At 44.9% G+C, this 22,085-nt stretch overlaps 1 protein-coding gene across 5 annotated transcripts in view; it reads left to right on the top strand.

The window, feature by feature from the left end:
* The first annotated feature begins 3,770 nt into the window (after window positions 1–3,770).
* Window positions 3,771–22,085, top strand: part of GOLT1B (golgi transport 1B) — a 76,994-nt gene continuing 58,679 nt past the window's right edge. For 2 of the 5 annotated variants that reach the window (XM_078769767.1, XM_078769768.1), the window contains exon 1: window positions 3,899–4,091. Coding sequence is in view for 1 of the 5 variants with exons in the window: in XM_068097336.2 (XP_067953437.1) it covers window positions 4,067–4,091 (25 nt within the window). In the remaining 4 variants the exon portion in view is untranslated. Of the gene's footprint in view, window positions 4,092–22,085 lie in introns of all 5 variants that reach the window. The other 3 variants (XM_068097336.2, XM_068097342.2, XR_013621784.1) reach the window with 3 other exon arrangements.

The following is a 22,085-nucleotide window of genomic DNA, read 5'->3' as shown; positions in this document are numbered from 1 at the left end:
TCTTTCAAGTTGGCGAGCACGAGTTTTCATCAGGCGGAGTTCAGGGGTAAACCAGGGAGCAGAATGGGTGAAAGAAACTGTTTTGGTTTTTATAGGCGCAAGCTGGTCAAGGCAGGAGGAGAGAGTGTGGTTGTAGTAGTCAGTGAGGTCAGAAGGGGTGTGGAGGTCAACGAAGGGAGAAGTGGACATTTTTTCAGAGAGGGTGGATGAGAATGAGGTAGGTGAAAGAGCCAGGTAGTTTATGAACGGTAGATTATGAACCCCACATTGTAATGTACATATGAGCATTATGAACCCCACATTGTGATGTATATCAGCATTATGAACCCCACATGGGTAAAGGTTGGGAGCAGTGCTTGATGACTTGGGGTTTGGGAGGGGATGTTGATGACATGGGGTTTGGGTTGATGATAAGGGGTTGATGATTTGGGGTTTGAGAAGTGCAGTTGATGACTTTGGGTTTGGGAGGGGGTTGATGACTTTGGGTTTGGGAGGGGGTTGATGACTTTGGGTTTGGAAGGGGCGGTTGATGACTTGGGGCTTGGGAGGGGGTTGACTTTGGGTTTGGGAGGGGCGGTTGATGACTTGGGGCTTGGGAGGGGGTTGATGACTTTGGGATTGGGAGGGGGTTGATGACGTTAGGTTTGGGAGGGGCGGTTGATGACTTGGGGCTTGGGAGGGGGTTGATGACTTTGGGTTTGGGAGGGGCGGTTGATGCCTTGGGGCTTGCGAGGGGGTTGATGACTTTGGGTTTGGGAGGGGTGGTTGACGACTTGGGTCTTGGGAGGGGTTTGATGACTTTGGGTTTGGGAGAGGCGGTAGATGACTTGGGGATTGGGAGGGGGTTGATGACTTGGGGGTTGGGAGGGGAGGTTGATGACATGGGGTTTGGGTTGATGACAAGGGGTTTGGGTTGATGACAAGGGATTGATGATTTGGGGTTTGGGAAGAGCAGTTGATGACTTTGGGTTTGGGAGGGGGTTGATGACTTTGGGTTTGGGAGGGTTTTGATGACTTTGGGTTTGGGAGGAGCGGGTGATGACTTTGGGTTTGGGAGAGGCGGTTGATGACTTGGGGCTTGGGAGGGGGTTGATGACTTTGGGTTTGGGAGGGGCAGTTGATGACTTGGGGCTTGGGAGGGGGTTGATTACTTTGGGTTTGGGAGGGGCGGTTGATGACTTGGGGCTTGGGAGAGGGTTGATGACTTTGGGTTTGGGAGGGGTAGTTGATGACTTGGGGCTTGGGTTGATGACAAGGGGTTGATGATTTGGGGTTTGGGAAGAGCTGTTGATGACTTGGGGTTTGGGAGGAGGTTGATGACTTTGGGTTTAGGAGGGGCGGTTGATGACTTTGGGTTTGGGAGGGGTGGTTGATGACTTGGGGCTTGGGAGGGGGTTGACTTTGGGTTTGGGAGGGGTGGTTGATGACTTGGGGCTTGGGAGGGGGTTGATGACTTTGGGATTGGGAGGGGGTTGATGACTTTAGGTTTGGGAGGGGTGGTTGATGACTTGGGGCTTGGGAGGGGGTTGATGACTTTGGGTTTGGGAAGGTCGGTTGATGACTTGGGGCTTGGGAGGTCGTTGATGACTTTGCGTTTGGGAGGGGCGGTTGATGACATGGGGTTTGGGTTGATGACAAGGGGTTGATGATTTGGGGTTTGGGAAGAGCAGCTGATGACTTTAGGTTTGGGAGGGGGTTGATGACTTTGGGTTTGGGAGGGGGTTGATGACTTTGGGTTTGGGAGGGGGTTGATGACTTTGGGTTTGGGAGGGGGTTGATGACTTTGGGTTTGGGAGGGGGTTGATGACTTTGGGTTTGGGAGGGGGTTGATGACTTTGGGTTTGGGAGGGGCGGTTGATGACTTGGGGCTTGGGAGGGGGTTGACGACTTTGGGTTTGGGAGGGGCGGTTGATGACTTGGGGTGGGGTTTGGGAGGAGGTTCATGACTTGGGGTATGGGAGGAGCGGTTGATGACTTGGGGATTGGGAGGGGGTTGATGATTTGGGGTTTGGAAAGAGCAGTTGATGACTTGGGGTTTGGGAGTGGGGTTGAGGACTTTGGGTTTGGGAGGGTGGAGGGGCGGGGGGGGGGGGGTTGAGGACTTGGGGTTTGGGAGTGGGGTTGGTAACTTGGAGTTTGCGAGAGGGCTTGATGATTTCGGGGTTGGGAGGGGGGTTGAGGACTTGGGGTTTGGGAGAGTGGGGGGGGGGGGGGTCAGGACTTGGGGTTTTGGAGGTGGGGTTGATGACTTGAAGGTGGGGAGGGGGTTGAGGACTTTGGGCTTGGAAGGGGGGGGGGGTTGATGACTTGGAGGAGGAGGGGGAGGGAGGTTTAAGACTTGGGGGTTGGGAAGAGCAGTTGATAAATTTGGGTTTGGGAGGAGCAGTTGATGACTTGGGGTTTGGGAGGGGGTTAATGACTTGGGGTTTGGGATTGGGGTTGATGACTTGGGGTTTGGGAGGGGGTTAATGACTTGGGGTTTGGGAGGGGGTTGATGACTTGGGGTTTGGGAGGGACGGTTGGTGACGGGGTTTGGGAGGGGGTTAATGACTTGGGGTTTGGGAGGGGGTTGATGACTTGGGGTTTGGGAGGGACGGTTGGTGACGGGGTTTGGGAGGGGGTTGATGACTTTGGGATTGGTAGGAGGGTTTTTTATTTAGGGTTTGGGAGGTGCAGTTGATGACTTGGGGTTTGGAAGGCGCAGTTGATAACTTGGGGTTTGGGAGGGGGGTTGATGAATTGGGTGGTGGAGGGGGGTTGAGGACTTGAGGCTTGGAAGGGAAGTTGAGGACATGAGGCTTGGGAGGGGGTTTTGTGGACTTGAGAGTTGAGATGGGGGTTGTGGACTTGGGGGTTGGGTGGGGGGGGGTTGAGAACTTTGGGGGTTTGGAGGGGGAGGAGGGTGTGAGGGCTTGCGGTTTGGTAGGGGGGATTGATGTCTTGGGGTTTCGGATGGGAGGTTGATGATTTGGGATTCGGGAGGGGAGAAGAGGAAGGGGGCGTTGAAGACTTTTTAGTCACATTTTACATTGCACGGATGCTCCGTGGTACCTGCAAGTTATCAAATAAAAGACCAAATGCAGAATTGGAGTCATCAGGAAGAACCTGGATAAGATGCGGGTTTAACTTGCTACTCATCTACTCTCTAACCCATACAGGCGCAGACAAGTGAGCCTTACAGAAACAATTTGCAAGAGTCCACTCTCTGTAAACGTGAACGCACGCTAGAACAATAAAACATACATCTCCGCAATGTAGGGAAAGGGTTAACAAACACGTGCCTGTTTGTATCCACGCTCCCTCATCCTCTAACATGAACCATGTCGTGCCATGGAAACATGAAATCGTCAACGCTTTAAAAAAATGAATGAATTAGGAATGAATCCACTCTGAGAACGATTACGTGGCACAACCCATTCAAAGAATGAAATTTGGTTTGCCTGTCACACAACGCGATATACCTATGCGCCGCTCAATAGGTTACTCTTTAAATTCTTGTTATTTTATCTGTAATTAAACTACATCAGCGTGATATTAATAATATTCTGAATGATCAAAGAGAAAAGTGGTAGTTATTCTTTTATAACTGAAGTAAAACATAAATCGTTTAAATCATCGTGTTTGACAAATTAAAATGGATTTCTTTTAATAATCATAAGTTTTTGTGTAATTATTTTACTTATTTTTGGTCGCATGTTTTATCTTGAAAATTTACGATCCTCTACCATTTCTGGTTTACGTATCGTTCCTGGGCGGTGTATGAGCACTGTCAAAGAAAATATTTTCCGACACGTTTCAGGTCCGAGGGAAATCTTTCTAATAAAGGCATGAGTTGTATTTTTTGTACCTGTACCATGAGTTGTACCTGTATTTTTTTATTCATCTGTATATGTGAAGGAACCAATTGGCCGTGCGGCAGTAATGTAGGTCGAGAAGTAGTTTTGGGACGCGTGATTGGACGGTGTCTTCGAGGAAGAGAATTGAGTGGAGTGCAAACGTGGACGGAATGTGTGGAAGAGCGGACGTGGCTAACAGCAGATGAGCGGCCCGGATCGGATTTGGCATCATGTTGTCCGTCACAGACACTCAGAGTGAGTGGGATACGATCCTTCGCGCCTGTATACCCGTGTCGTGTGGGCATTGCTATCACAGTTTGGAATTGTCGCGCTATTTTCACTTTTTCAAATCGTTTGGACAATAACGGCTTTTCGAGCCTCAACTCTGACGGACAGTGCAGTGGATCATGGCAATGCACGTCACGCACTGTAACCTCGAGCCTGAACCCGTACTGTACTTACCGTACGTGCTCATTGATTGAATGAGTCGTAGACGGTGCGAGTTAAATGTCCAAACATATGTTAAGTTTTCTGGAATTAAACTTTCTCCCCTTAGTCGTAAATGTACATTTATAGATGTACTCGTATTCTGATTTTACATAATTTATAGGCATACGCACATTGTAATAGTAATACTAATAGTACGTACTTTATAGACATACCCACAGTGTAATGGTACATCCTTTTTTTTTTTTCTTTTTTTTTTTTTGTTGTATACAAGATCGAGGCTCGTGAAAGAGCGAACATTTATCACACAGAAAGACAAACCGACACATAACCGACAAACCGACACATAAAACAAATAACATCGGGAGCGGTAGACAAGATGGGGAGAGAGGGGGAAGGACACAAACACAACATTTGAGAGCAGGAACCGAGAGACATGGAGACATCGAGAGATCTATGGGAGGGAGAGGGCTTTAGGGGGGAGGCATGGGAAAGGGGGTGGGAGAGGTATAAAACATATGGACACTGCCAGGACTACCAGGAAAGAAGTTGGAATTCCAAACAAGGTGGATCTGGGGTGAATTAGTGGGGGTAGAAAAGATCGAGGTTTTGGATGGGGGAAGATAAGAGATGGTGGTGAACAGCTGTTTTAAAGACCTGGAGGGAGGAGTGGGATTGAAGGGAGTGTGGGAGTTTGTTCCAGAGGTGGGAGAAAAGAGGAATGAAGGAGTGAAGGTGAGCAGAAAGCCGAGATTTCGGCAGTTTAACCATCAGAGGCTTGCTGGCAGATCTTGTGCGACCTGTAGGAATATTTGGGGGACAGAGTACAGAGAGAGCTGGGGGAGCAAGGCTGGAGAGGAGTCGGTAGAAGACAGAAAGACCACCTACCTGCCTGTGGTGAGTGAGTGAAAGGCCCTCGGAGATAGCTTCATCGCGGGAGATTCCAATGATTCTGAAAGCTTTGGTTTCAACAGCGTGAAGCCGAGCTAGGTGTGAGGCAGGAGCACCAGCCCATAGGGGAGAAGGGGGGGTCTATGAAGGATGTACTATTACACTGGGGTTTGGGAGGGGGTTGATGACTTGGGGTTTGGGAGGGACGGTCTTTAATATAGACATACCCACATTGTAATGGTACATCCTTTGTAGACATACGCACATTGTAATAGTACATCTTTATAGACATACTCATTGTAATAGTACGTACTTTATAGACATAAGCACATTGTAATAGTACATCTTTATAGACATACCCACATTGTAATATTATATCCTTCATGGACATATACACATTCTTAATAGTTCATCCTTCATGGACATAAGCACATTGTAATAGTACATCTTTATAGACATACTCGCATTGTAATAGTACGTACTTTATAGACATACGCACATTCTTAAAGGTGGATCCTTCATAGACATACGCACATTGTAATAGTACATACTTTATAGACATATGCACATTGTAATAGTACATCCTTCATAAACATACGCACATTCTTAAAAGTGGATCCTTCATAGACATATACACATTCTTAAAAGTGGATCCTTCATAGACATACGCACATTGTAATAGTACATACTTTATAGACATATGCACATTGTAATAGTACATCCTTCATAAACATACGCACATTCTTAATAGTTCATCCTTCATGGACATATGCACATTCTTAATAGTACATCCTTCATAGACATACGCACATTGTCATAGTACATCCTTCATAGACATAATTATGCACATTGTAATGGTACATCCTTCATAGACATACGCACATTGTAATGGTACATCCTTCATAGACATGCGCACATTGTAATGGTACATCCTTCATAGACATATGCACATTGTAATGGTACATCCTTCATAGACATATGCACATTGTAATAGTACATCCTTCATAGACATATGCACATTGTAATGGTACATCCTTCATAGACATACGCACATTGTAATAGTACATCCTTCATAGACATATGCACATTGTAATAGTACATCCTTCATAGACATATGCACATTGTAATGGTACATCCTTCATAGACATATGCACATTGTAATGGTACATCCTTCATAGACATATGCACATTGTAATGGTACATCCTTCATCGACATATGCACATTGTAATGGTACATCCTTCATCGACATATGCACATTGTAATGGTACATCCTTCATAGACATATGCACATTGTAATAGTACATCCTTCATAGACATATGCACATTGTAATTGTACATCCTTCATCGACATATGCACATTGTAATGGTACATCCTTCATAGACATATGCACATTGTAATAGTACATCCTTCATAGACATATACACATTCTTAAAAGTGGATCCTTCATAGACATACGCACATTGTAATAGTACATACTTTAAAGACATATGCACATTGTAATAGTACATCCTTCATAGACATATGCACATTGTAATGGTACATCCTTCATAGACATACGCGCATTGTAATAGTACATCCTTCATAGACATATGCACATTGTAATGGTACATCCTTCATAGACATATGCACATTGTAATAGTACATCCTTCATAGACATACGCACATTGTAATAGTACATACTTTATAGACATACGCACATTGTAATGGTACATCCTTCATAGACATATGCACATTGTAATAGTACATCCTTCATAGACATATGCACATTGTAATGGTACATCCTTCATCGACATATGCACATTGTAATGGTACATCCTTCATAGACATATGCACATTGTAATAGTACATCCTTCATAGACATATGCACATTGTAATTGTACATCCTTCATCGACATATGCACATTGTAATGGTACATCCTTCATAGACATATGCACATTGTAATAGTACATCCTTCATAGACATATGCACATTGTAATTGTACATCCTTCATGGACATAAGCACATTGTAATAGTACATCCTTCATAGACATATACACATTCTTAAAAGTGGATCCTTCATAGACATACGCACATTGTAATAGTACATACTTTATAGACATATGCACATTGTAATAGTACATCCTTCATAGACATACGCACATTGTAATAGTACATCCTTCATAGACATATGCACATTGTAATGGTACATCCTTCATAGACATACGCACATTGTAATGGTACATCCTTCATAGACATACGCACATTGTAATAGTACATCCTTCATAGACATACGCACATTGTAATGGTACATCCTTCATAGACATACGCACATTGTAATGGTACATCCTTCATAGACATACGCACATTGTAATGGTACATCCTTCATAGACATATGCACATTGTAATAGTACATCCTTCATAGACATATGCACATTGTAATGGTACATCCTTCATAGACATACGCACATTGTAATAGTACATCCTTCATAGACATATGCACATTGTAATTGTACATCCTTCATGGACATAAGCACATTGTAATAGTACATCCTTCATAGACATATACACATTCTTAAAAGTGGATCCTTCATAGACATACGCACATTGTAATAGTACATACTTTATAGACATATGCACATTGTAATAGTACATCCTTCATAGACATACGCACATTGTAATAGTACATCCTTCATAGACATATGCACATTGTAATGGTACATCCTTCATAGACATACGCACATTGTAATGGTACATCCTTCATAGACATACGCACATTGTAATAGTACATCCTTCATAGACATACGCACATTGTAATGGTACATCCTTCATAGACATACGCACATTGTAATGGTACATCCTTCATAGACATACGCACATTGTAATGGTACATCCTTCATAGACATATGCACATTGTAATAGTACATCCTTCATAGACATATGCACATTGTAATGGTACATCCTTCATAGACATATGCACATTGTAATGGTACATCCTTCATAGACATACGCACATTGTAATGGTACATCCTTCATAGACATACGCACATTGTAATGGTACATCCTTCATAGACATACGCACATTGTAATGGTACATCCTTCATAGACATATGCACATTGTAATAGTACGTACTTTATACACATACTCACATTCTTGTACAGGTGATAACTGTGTTATCTGTGCAGGCGATAACTCACCTACTCTTCACAAAAGACACCATTGGATCCTTAATGTCGACCAATTAATGCCAGCAGATGGGACACTCGCTTAATCTCCTTCAGAGGACTGTGTGTTGTAATGTCCTCCATGCGAGGCAATAGTCTAAAAGTTTATAAGCCACCTGGGAATGAAACCCTGTGAAACCCTGTCGAGCTCAAAGCCTGCACCGACTTGCCAGATTCTTATAAGCAGCATGTACAGTGAGACAATAAATTGATAAGCTGTAGTTTTTCCTTTTTTTTCTTTTGTTCAATTAAAACCTTTTTAGGTCATCTCGATTCTCTAAGAGATGACATTATAAAATGGGTCTGTTGTCCACATGTCTGTCTGTCTGTTAACCTTTTCCTATTTTTGCGACTCCTCCCTTATCACCTGGCTGTTCTGAAACTTGGCACATGAATACAAGACAGTAACCCGCACAATCACTCGGGTTTAGATTTTGTGATTTTGGATCATAGTCCGGCAGCTAAGCTAAATATAGCATAACAATTGTGCATTTTGTGAGGAAAGCACCAAATTTGGCACACTAGTAGACTATCATATTATGAAAAGATCTGGATATTGGGCCATCTCAGATTCAGAGATTTGATTTTTGCAAGATTTGCAGATTTTGCAGATTTGCAAGCTGAGATTGCAACGTCAGGGACGGCCGACTCCTTCCTGCGAGCTGCCCACGTCACCCGCACAACAAGAGCTCATCAAATCACTGCAGCGGCACTGCACATCCTGCAACACCGTGCATATGAACGCCACTGTATGACATATGCTGATGATGCAGAAGACCTGCCTGAGTTCGAAGACCAGTGTCACCAGAGAGGAGAAGACATTCCCAACTTTCAGTATTGGGCAACTGTGCTGGAACTAGAGATGTTGGTACTGGTCTCCGTGCGTTCTCTGCGGCAGGCTTCATTCACGATGTACCTTGATGCCCTGACGGAACTGGTCCCATGGTTCCATGCCTTAGACCACACACACGATGCCAGGTGGGTCCCTGTTCACCTGAGGGACATGGTTGCACTCCCAATGAAGCATCCAGATGTCACCAGAGAATTCAGGGCTGGCAACTTCACTGTACAGAAGACGAAGAAGGTGTTCTCTTTGATCCCAATCGAATCGAAATCTTGCAAAAATCAAATCTCTGAATCTGAGATGGCCCAATATCCAGATCTTTTCATAATATGATAGTCTATTAGTGTGCCAAATTTGGTGCTTTCCTCACAAAATGCACAATTGTTATGCTAAGTTGCCCCACTATCATGGGGGTTTCCAGGAGAGGGGAGGGGGTTACTCCTCTAACTTTGGATCCCTACTCGTCCCTTATTTACAAATTGCGCTGAAACCTATTGCAGCCCTACCACTTGATGGACCCGCACAATCACTCCGGCTTCGAGTTTTCGATTTCAGATCATGGGGGCTCCCAGTTGGGGGGTTGGAGGATTCCCTGCCTCGTCCCCAAACTTCGGATCCATACTGATCCCTTATTTAGCAACCGATTGCCCTGAACCCTGATACAGCCCTTGTACGCGATCGTCCATAAGATACACTCAAGCATTTGGGAAATTGGGTAAATTTGCATGAGATAAATGTAAGCAGCATTCTCGGATGAAGATGATCTACATAATAAAACCGAAAAACAATGTTTGTCATCCACTGCGATGTGTGTTGTACACTGACATCCAGTGGTGGAGGGGGAGGGTATTATAAGTCAACTGTGGAGATGACTTGAAATTTTGTACTTAACACGTGACATGGTGCATTTGCTTTACTGACCCCTGCCAGAGGGATGGGGTATTACTCTCCCACAGGGAAGTACCATCCTGAGATTCCCTGCCTCGTTCATTTCCTGAGATTCCCTGCCTCGTTCATTTCCTGAGATTCCCTGCCTCGTTCATTTCCTGAGATTCCCTGCTTCGTTCATTTCCTGAGATTCCCTGCCTCGTTCATTTCCTGAGATTCCCTGCCTCGTTCATTTCCTGAGATTCCCTGCCGCGTTCATTTCCTGAGATTCCCTGCCTCGTTCATTTCCTGAGATTCCCTGCCTCGTTCGTTTCCTGAGATTCCCTGCCTCGTTCGTTTCCTGAGATTCCCTGCCTCGTTCTTTTCCTGAGATTCCCTGCCTCGTTCGTTTCCTGAGATTCCCTGCCTCGTTCGTTTCCTGAGATTCCCTGCCTCGTTCGTTTCCTGAGATTCCCTGCCTCGTTCGTTTCCTGAGATTCCCTGCCGCGTTCGTTTCCTGAGATTCCCTGCCTCGTTCGTTTCCTGAGATTCCCTGCCTCGTTCGTTTCCTGAGATTCCCTCGTTTCCTGAGATTCCCTGCCTCGTTCGTTTCCTGAGATTCCCTGCCTCGTTCGTTTCCTGAGATTCCCTGCCTCGTTCGTTTCCTGAGATTCCCTGCCTCGTTCTTTTCCTGAGATTCCCTGCCTCGTTCGTTTCCTGAGATTCCCTGCCTCGTTCCTTTCCTGAGATTCCCTGCCTCGTTCATTTCCTGAGATTCCCTGCCTCGTTCATTTCCTGAGATTCCCTGCCTCGTTCATTTCCTGAGATTCCCTGCCTCGTTCATTTCCTGAGATTCCCTGCCTCGTTCATTTCCTGAGATTCCCTGCCTCGTTCATTTCCTGAGATTCCCTGCCGTGTTCATTTCCTGAGATTCGCTGCCTCGTTCATTTCCTGAGATTCCCTGCCTCGTTCATTTCCTGAGATTCCCTGCCTCGTTCATTTCCTGAGATTCCCTGCCTCGTTCATTTCCTGAGATTCCCTGCCTCGTTCATTTCCTGAGATTCCCTGCCTCGTTCATTTCCTGAGATTCCCTGCCTCGTTCATTTCCTGAGATTCCCTGCCTCGTTCATTTCCTGAGATTTCCTGCCTCGTTCATTTCCTGAGATTCCCTACCTCATTACCCTCACCAGAGGAGAGGGTATTACATTTGAGTCCGTTTGTCTGTCTGTCTGTTTGTCTGCTCATTTGTCTGTCTGTTTGTCTCTGTCTGTCTGTTTGTCCGCACAGAATAAATATGATTTTCTCTGCAACCGTTGGTCCAATTGCCAGGAAAGTTTCATCATAGGTGCACCTTCTCCTGCAGAATTTCTAATGATAATTATGACGTCATAGGTCACATGGTACGGGCGCCATCTTGGAAAACCCGAGAATTTTGCACCTCCATATTTCCGAAAGCGCTGCATATAAAAAATTGAGACATGACTCATTGTAAAGAACTCTCCATGGGGAATAACATATGTTAATGATGATGTCATAAGCCTGGTGTTGGGCTAGCGGCTAGGGTGCCACCTTAGGATCCAAGGATCCTGGGTTCGAATCCCGGTCAATCGCTGAATTAACGCCAGGGGGGTTGACTCAGCCTGTCATCCTTCCGAGGTCGGCTAATTGAGTACCAGTTCACTGGTAATTCCCTGTGTGTCGTAAAAAGGCGACAAACAGGGTTGGCGGCAGGAAGGGCATCCTGCTTCAAAAAGGGGACCAAAAAACAACAACAACCACGGTCCCCGAAAAAGGCCAACTCCCGCTTTGCGGGGAAAAATGGCCTCTAAACGGTGTTTTTTTAAAATGATGATGTCATAGGTGCCTCAATTATGACATCATAATTCGACAAGTACAAAACTTCATCCGATCAAGATGAAATTTCTTGAGCATCATCTCGGGATAAATTGGTGCAGAGAAAAAAAAACTGACGTCATCCGTCACGTGGTTCAGCCGCCATAATTGTTTCAACACAGCCTTAAACACCACTGAAACACGTCCTGGCGAGGGTCTGCAATCTCGGATTGCTCTCTCTTGTTTGTTTACTGGGATTCCCTGCTTCATTCATTTCCGATGTGCTCTATTTTCTTAGTTTTGGTTAAAACCTGTGCAGCACTGTTCTGAATATATTACAGCTCTTAAAGGGATTTGGTAGGTAAACTAACAGAGTGAGTTACAGTAATCGAGCCTGGAAGAGATAAAAACATGCATGAGCTTCTCTGCATCAGGCATCTTTAAGGAAGATCTCGATCTGGCAAAGTTTCTGAGATGGAAAAAATTATTGATGTGTTTGAAAAGACAGAGATGGATCGAATGTAACACCTAGATTAGTGACCAAGGTGGAAAGTGGAATACAAACAACAGGCATTTTAAGGCCATTTTCCCTGCTCGAGCGGGGGTTAGCCTTGCGGTCCCCATGACAATCTTCTCCATTTTGCCCTATTTTCTGCATCTCCCCTTGTTAACCCCCTTGCCCGCATTTCTTCTTCCAGCACCTTTAGCCAAGTCTTTCTCGGTCTTCCCCGTCCTTGACTTCCTTCTACATTCATTTCTATCATGCTTCTCAACCAGTCACTTTCATCCTTCCTCAACACATGACCAAACCATCTCAAACTGTTTCTCTTCACAGCATCCATCACAGGCTCTATTTCCATCATCTTTAGCAATTCATCATTTGTCTTCCTCTCTCTCAACGATACTCCACACATCCAGCGAACCATTCGCATTTCCAACCTTTCCAGCATTCGTTGCTGCTCTATATTCATTACCCATGTCTCGCTCCCATAAATCATAACACTTCTCACACATGCAGCATACACCTTTCCCTTCAGCTTCAACGACACTCCCCTCCTCGTTAGCACGCCACTCAGTTCTTCCATGCACATCACACTCTAGTGTTAGGGAACTTTTAACTGAACCCTAAAATAAATTTCTCAAGACGAGACTCAGACTCAAAGAACTCAGACTCGTCTATTCAAGTCAAGATTTATTCCGAATTTAGAGCTTGTTACACAAAATATAACCAAGATATGACGCGTCGCTTGGTTGAAGACTTCTTCCTTCTCTTCTCTCCTCTCTCATCCTGCTTTTTTGCCTTCCCTTCTTTACAGCCTTGGAGCATTGTTCTTAAGTAGACCTCTGTTACTCTGATGTAGTGGGATTGGAATGTAGAGGTCAACACAGAACTTGGTCGACTCCGTCTTCTTGGCACCAAAAGCCCGTCTGGTTTCTATTCTACAGTCACTAAAAGCTTCACATAAGATACTATCGCAGGCAAAGGAGAAGAAACCATGGTCTTATCCCCTATATGTCAACCTACTCTGACCTGCACAATCTCACGACTTGATTAATGCATTCACCCTGGGCTTGAGTCAACACTCTGCGCTTGGGTTCTCCACTTAAGGGCACAAACTATTTACAGATGGTGCCTTATCGTCCTAGTCCCATCTCCATTGCTTTGCTCAGACTGCGAGCTTAAAAGCACCCTCTGGTTTGTAAATACTAATTTAACAATGGGCCAAAATTTGCCTTTCCATATCCTTACATGCTTTAAGAACAAAGTTCACATTGACGTACAATTTAACTACTTGCATAACTCACCGACCCTAATGATTATAGAAATCTTCCATACTAGCAACCGTTGCCGGGTCTGATCCACCTTCTTCATTCAGCATGTCTCCTAGGTAGCAAAATGTTTTCACACCTTCCAGCTTCACGCCGTCTCCAAGATCCAACTCGACATTTCCTCCATCTGCAGCTCCCTCTGTGCACACCTTACACTTGAATGTAGCTGCCACATTGGTTAATGACCTTCTCAGACCACTACATTTTTGATGAACCCACTCAGCGCACATTGTACATTGAATGGAGTTCACTCCGACACCCTTCCTGCACAGAGCACACGGCCACTTCCCAGTTCTTTCCACCTCACCACATTCTTTACCACTTGCCATCACCTTCGTTTTTCCGATATTCACCTTCAGACCTTTTGTCTCCATACATTACTTCCACTTGTTCATCTTCTCCTTCAGTCCATCCATACTTTCCGCAATCAACACCAGATCATCTGCATACAACAACTCCCACGGTAAACCCTCCTTTACATTCCGAGCCAGCACCTCGATCACAGCTAAAAATAGTAGTGGACTTAGTGTCGGGGTCCCCCCCCCCCCCTGGAACTCAAGAAGAGGCACCTTTGAAGCGGCAAGTGAGGTTTAATAATCCACAATATTGCGGAGCACGCCTTGAAATCGCAGGGCCCTGTCACACAAGACCGTGCAAGTCCAAGCCGCACTAAAAACTCAGCAAAAGTCAATTTGTTATATAGATGAAATAACAGAAAAAACGCTGCGCTGAAGTATGACCTCAGACAAGAGAGATTAAGTTTAAAGGCACAGATGTGTGAAAGTAAGATAGTTCTCAGGCTATTTGTCCCAACAAGCTGGGCTTTTACAAGGCCCAGGGATGCGTTCCCATAAACAAGTTCAATGATGTGAACATTTGGCAGTGAAACATAAGAAGCCAGGCACACAAAGATCAAAGGATACATATTACATCATACTCTGCTCGAGGTTAACTTGAAGGCAAACAAGAATTAAATGACAACTATTCCCATAACTTTTCTCCCTTTAGAAGATGCTGAAAAAACGTCTCCCAGGCTGGATCTGACCGAGCCGTGGGGCAACAACATGTTTTGCAGTTCAATCTAGCTTTTTTGAAGCAAGCAAAAGAAAGACAATTATATATATATTTCTCAGGTGCCCTGTGTCACGTGGTGTGCCCCCCATGCCCTGCCCGACACTTAGTACCGACCCCTGATGCACTCCCACCTTCACCTCAAACTCACGACTGTTCCTGTCCTTCGCCCTTAACGCTGTGCGCGCTCTCTCGTACATCGCCATCACGACTCTGATCAACCATTCCTCCACTCCTGACTTCCTCAATGCCCATGTCACTACTTCGCATGGAACCCTATTGAATGCTTTCTCCAGATCAACAAACCCAAGAAACAACTTCTTCCTCTTCTCCATGTACTTCTCCTGCAACTGCCTTACAATAAAAAGCGTGTCTGTCGTTCCCCTTCCTGGCATAAATCCAAACTGTATTTCATCAATCTTCACTTTCTTCCTTATCCTCCTCTCCAACACCCTTTCCAATACCTTCATTCCATGCTCCAATAACTTTATCGCTCGATATGAGCCACAGTCCAGAAGGTCACCTTTCCCCTTGTATAGAGGGACGAGAGTACTCAGTTCCCAATCCACTGGAATGCGGCCTTCTTTCACCACCAGATTACAGATCTCTGTCATTCTCTTCACACCCCAACTTCCTGCTGCCATCAACATATCTCCCACAACTCCCGTTGGCCCTCCCGCTTTTCTACTCTTCATTGCTTTTATCGCTTCCTCAACTTCCTTCTCAGTTATCTTCTCTGCCAGTCCTAAAACTGGGTTACTCTCTATGTTGCCATCCCATTCATTCTCTGCATTCAACATCATTTCCATATATCTCTTCCATCTTCCTTTAATTCCATCTGGGTCCGCAACGATTTGTCCCACTTCATCCTTCAAGCAACTCACCCCCATCACATCACACCTCTCTTTCGCTATCTGCTTTGCAATCCTGAATATCGCTCTCTGACCCTCTTCCGAATCCAAGCGTTCTCCGAACATTTTCCTAAGTGCCTCCTGCGCCTTTGCTACCTCTTTCTTTGCAGCCTTATAACTTTCATGCTCTGCTTTTTCTGCTCCCGTGGCCTTCCCCTTCTGCCACTCCTTGAACTTCTTCCTCTTCTCGTCAATCCTCTTTCCAACTTCATCATCCCACCACCATGTTTCCGAGTGCCTCGGTGGTCCTTTTGTCCATCCACATACCTCACCAACGGCTCCCAACAGACGTTCTTTCATTGACTTCCAACCACTTTCCAGCTCAACCACATCATCCTCCACCATACTCAGCCTCTCTTTTAATGCCTCCCTCACCGTCACCTCTTTCAACCTCCACACCTTCATTCTCAGTTGGTACTTCGCCCGCCGAGCTCTCCTCGCACCTTTCACCCTTATGTCGCAGACAACCAAGTGGTGCTGTGAAACATCCTCCTCCCCCGGGATCACCTTTGTGTCACGGAGGTGCCCCTTATTTCGCCTACGCACCATCAGGTAGTCAATGGTTGTCGTCGACTCACCTGATGTGTATGTAACAAGCTTATTATCCTCTTTCTTGAACTGAGTATTACAAATCAACAAACCAGCTGCATCAGCAAACTCCAAAATCCTTTCACCTTCTCCATTCCTCACACCATATCCGTAACCCCCATGAATCCCCTCAAAACCGTCTGTACTCCTTCCCACATGTCCATTTAGGTCTCTTCCTACCACAACAACTTCCTCATCATTCACGTTTTCCATCAGCTTCTCCATTGCACACCAGAACTTGTCCTTCTCTTCATCGCTCCGACTGACCTGCGGAGCGTACCCCGAGATGACGTTCACCAAGAGCTTTCCAATAATCATTTTCACCATCATCAACCTTTCACTCACCTTAGTCACACTCACCACACTGTCTACAAACTCCTCAGAAAACAGGACACCAATGCCATGCAAGCCTTCTGCGCACCCTTGCCACACAAACTTGTATTTCTGTCCCTGCCTACCCTTCACCATTCTCACACCACTTCCCTTCCATCTCGTCTCCTGCACACAACATATGTCCACTCTTCTTCTGACCAATACTTCCACCACTTCTCCTGATCTCCCTGTCATTGTCCCTGCATTCCATGTCCCAAACCTCAGAAACCGATCTCCACGTGGGGCATCAGACGTTTCATCGTCATAAATGGAGTGATTTCCACCCTTGCTTCGATCCGGTTCCCCACCTTGATTTTTGACGAGAGGGAGTGAGGTCCCCCATGGGGTACTTCGGGCTGTACCCTGCCCATATGTAGTTGTAATTGTCATGGTTCCCTTTTTGAGGCAATGGTTTATGGCCGGATGCCCTTCCTGACGCCAACCCTTTTAGTCGCCACTTAGGACACGCAGGGATACGGTGTACCTATTCTCAACCGGGGTACACACCGGGTTAAGTGGAAAGTGGAATACAGGAAAGTGGAATAACTATCCCATTAATTATAATACGGTTGGTGCCAAAGTTTTTAGTCTGATGAGGAGTACCAATAAGTATAGCCTCAGTCGTGCTGCCATCGAGTTGCAGAAAGTTAGCATCCATCCATGGCCTTACCTTGTCCAAACAGTTGTTCACCCGGGAAATTGCAAGATGGGTATCGGGTAAGGGTTTGCAAGTGGACCTGAGTGTCGTCGGCATAACAATGGAAACTGATATCATAACAATGTTATCCAACATGACCGCTGATGGGGAATCAATGCTGTTGTCCACCACATGATCGCTGATGGTGAATTTATGCTATTATCCACCACTGCTAATGGCGATTCTATGAGGTTACCCACCACATGACCGCTGATGGTGAATCGGCAGTCACAATTTAGGAAAGGTGGTGTAATCCATTTCAAAAAGTTTAGTGTTTGAACATGTTCCAGTACAATACTGATATTGGCCGAACCACTCGATGCATCTTACTATAATTCACCAACTGTCCATCTGTCTGTCCGTCCGTCCGTTCCCAGGTACCGCAAAAACGGCTGAACCGATCGCAAAGATATTTTGGGTGGGTAATCCTGGGACCCCTGGATTAAAATAGGCTATATTGTTTTTAACTCAACTGGACTACTGTCCAGTTGAGTTCATCACATACTGAACCGTCCGGCGTCTGTTGTCGTCATCGTCTATTCCAACCCGATCCGTCACAAAATGGCCGCCATATTGTTTTCAGCTCGGAAACGACGTTAAGACTTTAACGTCCACAAATATTTATGGATTTTGATCAAACTTGGTGTGTGAGACTCTTACCACACAAGGTAGGTTGCTATCTTAAGTCAAATCTAGTACAGACAACTGACCTACTTTAAAGTTGTCCATTCAGTTCAGTTGAGTTCTGCTTCCCTGGAAGCTCTAATTCCAATTTCAGCTTTGGTCTCCAACATTTCCAGGTTTCGACTCCCGCATAGCATTATTTTCCCGGGTACTGCACAAACGGCTGCACCGATCGCAACCTGACGAATGAAAACACACAGTTAAAAATCATGACCTCAGACAAAGACCTTTTAAAAGGACATGGGTTGAATCCCTGCTTGAGAGAATGCCAACCCCCTCCCTGCCATCATGGTAGTCTCTCCAACTCACAATCCCACCAGATATGCGGAAAGGACGACCCAAAACCAATTATCTTATTTTTGATTCGTATATAAACATCATTGAAAGTAAATAATGACCTCGGCCAAATTTCAAACGACGTGGGTTTAATCTCTACATGAGAGAATTCCACATAGCTATTTGGGCGGTGTATAAGCTAACAGATCGCTGTCTCCATCGATCTTGCCAAGGCCGTAACACCTATCGGCTCAAAACCCTTTTAACTGTTGACTTGGTAGTTTTTACAATGAAGGAAACCCATATCGGGAGTACATACTACATAACGATTGTGAATGTGACAGCTCTGAGGCGTCTTTCGCTTCGCATTGCAGTGACATGTGACATTCCACTCGAGCACCAACATGGTGGCTGTAAGATTAAAATCTGGCTTCAAGCCCCCTCACCACCCAAAGCCTTCAACCAGACATATTAACACGCTCCTCCCCCTTCATTCCTGTTCTTCAAAGCAAAGCGGTAAAAATTGTTGTCGCGCCATTATATACTGTATTGCTCGCAACGGTACCCGCCCTAAGGGCGGGGCTTCAATTGGGAGGCGCAAATGATTATTTAAACGATTTATATAAACATCCATTAAATCATATCATATGCAAATCATCACAATCTAAACTGTATTTTTAGAATTTCAATAAAAGCCACATCACTGTTCATATCGGTAAATATTATTCCATCGTGTTTCAAAATCGTGATATCAACTGTACGCTTCTCTTTAGGAACAAAAATGGAATGAATTTGTACCTCTTCTTCAGCTTAGAACTTCAGGATAGATGACATTGCTGATAAAAGCTCCTTTTCTCTCTTTGAAGTTATTGGCAAACATTTTTATATTGTTGCTGCTGCCAACATGCTGCATGGCATTATTAATTACATTCATTCATTCATGCATTGAAGCCCTGCCCATAGGGCGGGTACCGTTGCTAGTATTCATAAACTACACAAACAAGATTCCTGATGGCATCAGCTTTCCAAGACACGTGATTCAAAGAAGCACACCCATTTCCCATCTTACTCATTGGGTAAACCTTTTCCATTACTTCCTGCAAATTTCACTATAAACAATACAACAACAACAACAACAACAACAACATGCATTTTAAGGCCATTTTCCCTGCTAGAGCGGGGGTTAGCCTTGCGGTCCCCATGACAATCTTCTCCATTTTGCCCTATTTTCTGCATCTCCCCTTGTTTAACCCCCTTGCCCGCATTTCTTCTTCCACCATCTTTAGCCAAGTCTTTCTCGGTCTTCCCCGTCCTCTACTTCCTTCTACATTCATTTCCATCACTCTTCTCAACCAGTCACTTTCATCCTTCCTCAACACATGACCAAACCATCTCAACCTGTTCCTCTTCACAGCATCAATCACAGGCTCTATTCCCATCATCTTTCGCAATTCATCCTTTTCCAATTCATTCATCACTCTAAACAATGTCAATAAATAATTGCAAAGTATACTTTATCTTTCCATTCACTGTAATAACCTGAAAATTGCCATTTCTGGTGAATCATATATTCATATTGTTGCCTTACTAGTCTGGGATCCGAGACCTCAAAATTTGATTTTGAAGTGACACCCCTGCTATAAAATGTTTGACCCCTAGATCATGTCTGTGGGGGTGTTAGCCACCAGAAAAGTGACTTTAGCAAGGTAGTTTGGATTGCGCGAATTCTGTAGGGACATTTTTTAACTTGGGGCGTCAACTGTAAAAAAGCAAGAAATTTAGGGGTAGGGGAAATTCAATTGACCATATATATCCCATAATACAGGGGTGAGTGCAACAAATTACCACTCATTCTTTTTGTTATAAAGTTGGCTTTTATATGAAACGTGATTCAACGTGATTGGACCGTCCATGAGGTCAGCAGAGATCAAAAGGTCACGGAAAGTGGGTTAAGCTAAAAGTTTAGCTCCTTTAGTAAATAAAATCACATTTTTCCTACTTCAAGCTCAATATAGCCAAACTTTTACACCCAAAATATGTTGTTTGTACCCCTCAAATGTTTTTGGGAAAGAAATGCCCCGACTGAACTTAACTTACTGGCATGTGTGTCACTTTAGATTTGCATAACTTTAAAAAAATCACCAAAATCGGGCATTCACACTATCTATTTGCATGGTACTCTTCAACATGTTTTAAAACGACAAGTCATACCACATACTGTCTGGAAAAGTGTCATTACCTCTATTTACTCATCATCATCACCGTCATCAGTCAGAAGCCGTCCACATTTTTCTCTGTCGCCATTGCAGGCACATGCAATGATGCATGGTACTCCAGCTTTCGCACAAGGGCAATTCCTCAGGCAGTTCGGTTTCTTCTTACATTTGCAGTACTTCAACTTCGCAGCAGAAGGATTTGATGGCTTGCTCTTCATGACAGGAATTAACCTGTCACCATCCACACTCCTGCCATACTCTTCAGGTGGAAGAAGCACTGGATTGCTGAATGACGCTTGCTTGTATAAGCTGATCTGACAAAGGCTCCTGAGAACGTGGAAGTGAAAAGCATCTTCTGTTGGAGGAAGGGAGCGCAGATCTAGTTTGCTAGATGCAAACAAGTGGGCGCGGAGCTTATCCAGGGATGAATACCCTGGCTTGCCATAGAGATCACAAAAGAAGCTTCGTGCTTCAGTTATCACCTGATCATGTGCAGAAGGTCCGGATTCATGTCGGATGAAATTGGACAACGCTGGCTGTTTGTGAACATGCTGGAGTGCGACTTTCACTGCTCTCTTCTTACCCCGTTTGAAAGGATAGCTCACCGAATCACAACCTGACAGAATGTAGGAGATGAGCATTGTGTCTGTGAGTGCCAATACGTCCTTTCCAACTGCTTTGGCCAACTCATTCACCAAGTCATGGATGGGGAGGAACAGATCATCCTTTTCCACCCATAACTCAACAACGTTTGTCAACCGAGGGAAATGATACATTGACAAGACGATGATATCTGTATCTGTAGCCTGAATGACAACTACGCTGTTGTCACAGCTAGCAATGTGAGCAAAGATTCTGGTGTCCGCCTCCTCGTGGTTAGGGCAGTACAGCTCATCAACATTGGTATGTTCCGTCTGCGTCACACGAGTTGCCTGGGCGTTGACCCCAAGGCCCAGGCAGAAGCCATCAGGCCAGGATGACTCCTGGGACCAACGTGAAGCAAGATACGACAGCAGATTGGTCTTGTTACAAGGGTTTGACAGGAATGTGTTCCAATCAGGGATTTTCATGATGTCCGCTGGAACAAACTCTGGCAAGTTGGTATTTGACTCCCGTCTCTGGCGTTCATCCCCTTTTAGACTCTTTAACCCAAAATCATATTGATCGCCCACGAAATGCACTTCAGTGCAATGTCTGGGTTTCATGTTCAAGAGTTTGTTCCTGTACCTTTCCTGAAGTTGGTCAAATGTACTCGAACCAAGTGTGTTGAACCGCTGGATGAATGCCATTGCATCGACTACATAAACTGCATCAGATGCAGAAGGAGGCAACTCTTTTAACGGTTCCCATGACTCGGCAACCTCTGCCTGTAGAGTGGATAGATAGTTGAATTTGCAACCTTTCCGCATGGAAAATCCATTCTTCTCTGGCTCAAACAACGAGGGAGGGTACTCAAGCCATTCGTAACTAAATGCCTCAGTCCGTGCCTCATCACTCAGGTCCTGTGCAAAACAAAGT

The sequence above is a fragment of the Myxine glutinosa genome, chromosome 1 (genome assembly GCF_964187855.1).
Source record: "Myxine glutinosa chromosome 1, kmMyxGlut1.1, whole genome shotgun sequence".
Taxonomy (NCBI): domain Eukaryota; kingdom Metazoa; phylum Chordata; class Myxini; order Myxiniformes; family Myxinidae; genus Myxine; species Myxine glutinosa.
The sequence above is the reverse complement of the archived record's forward strand: the minus strand, read 5'-3'. Positions and strand labels throughout refer to the sequence as shown.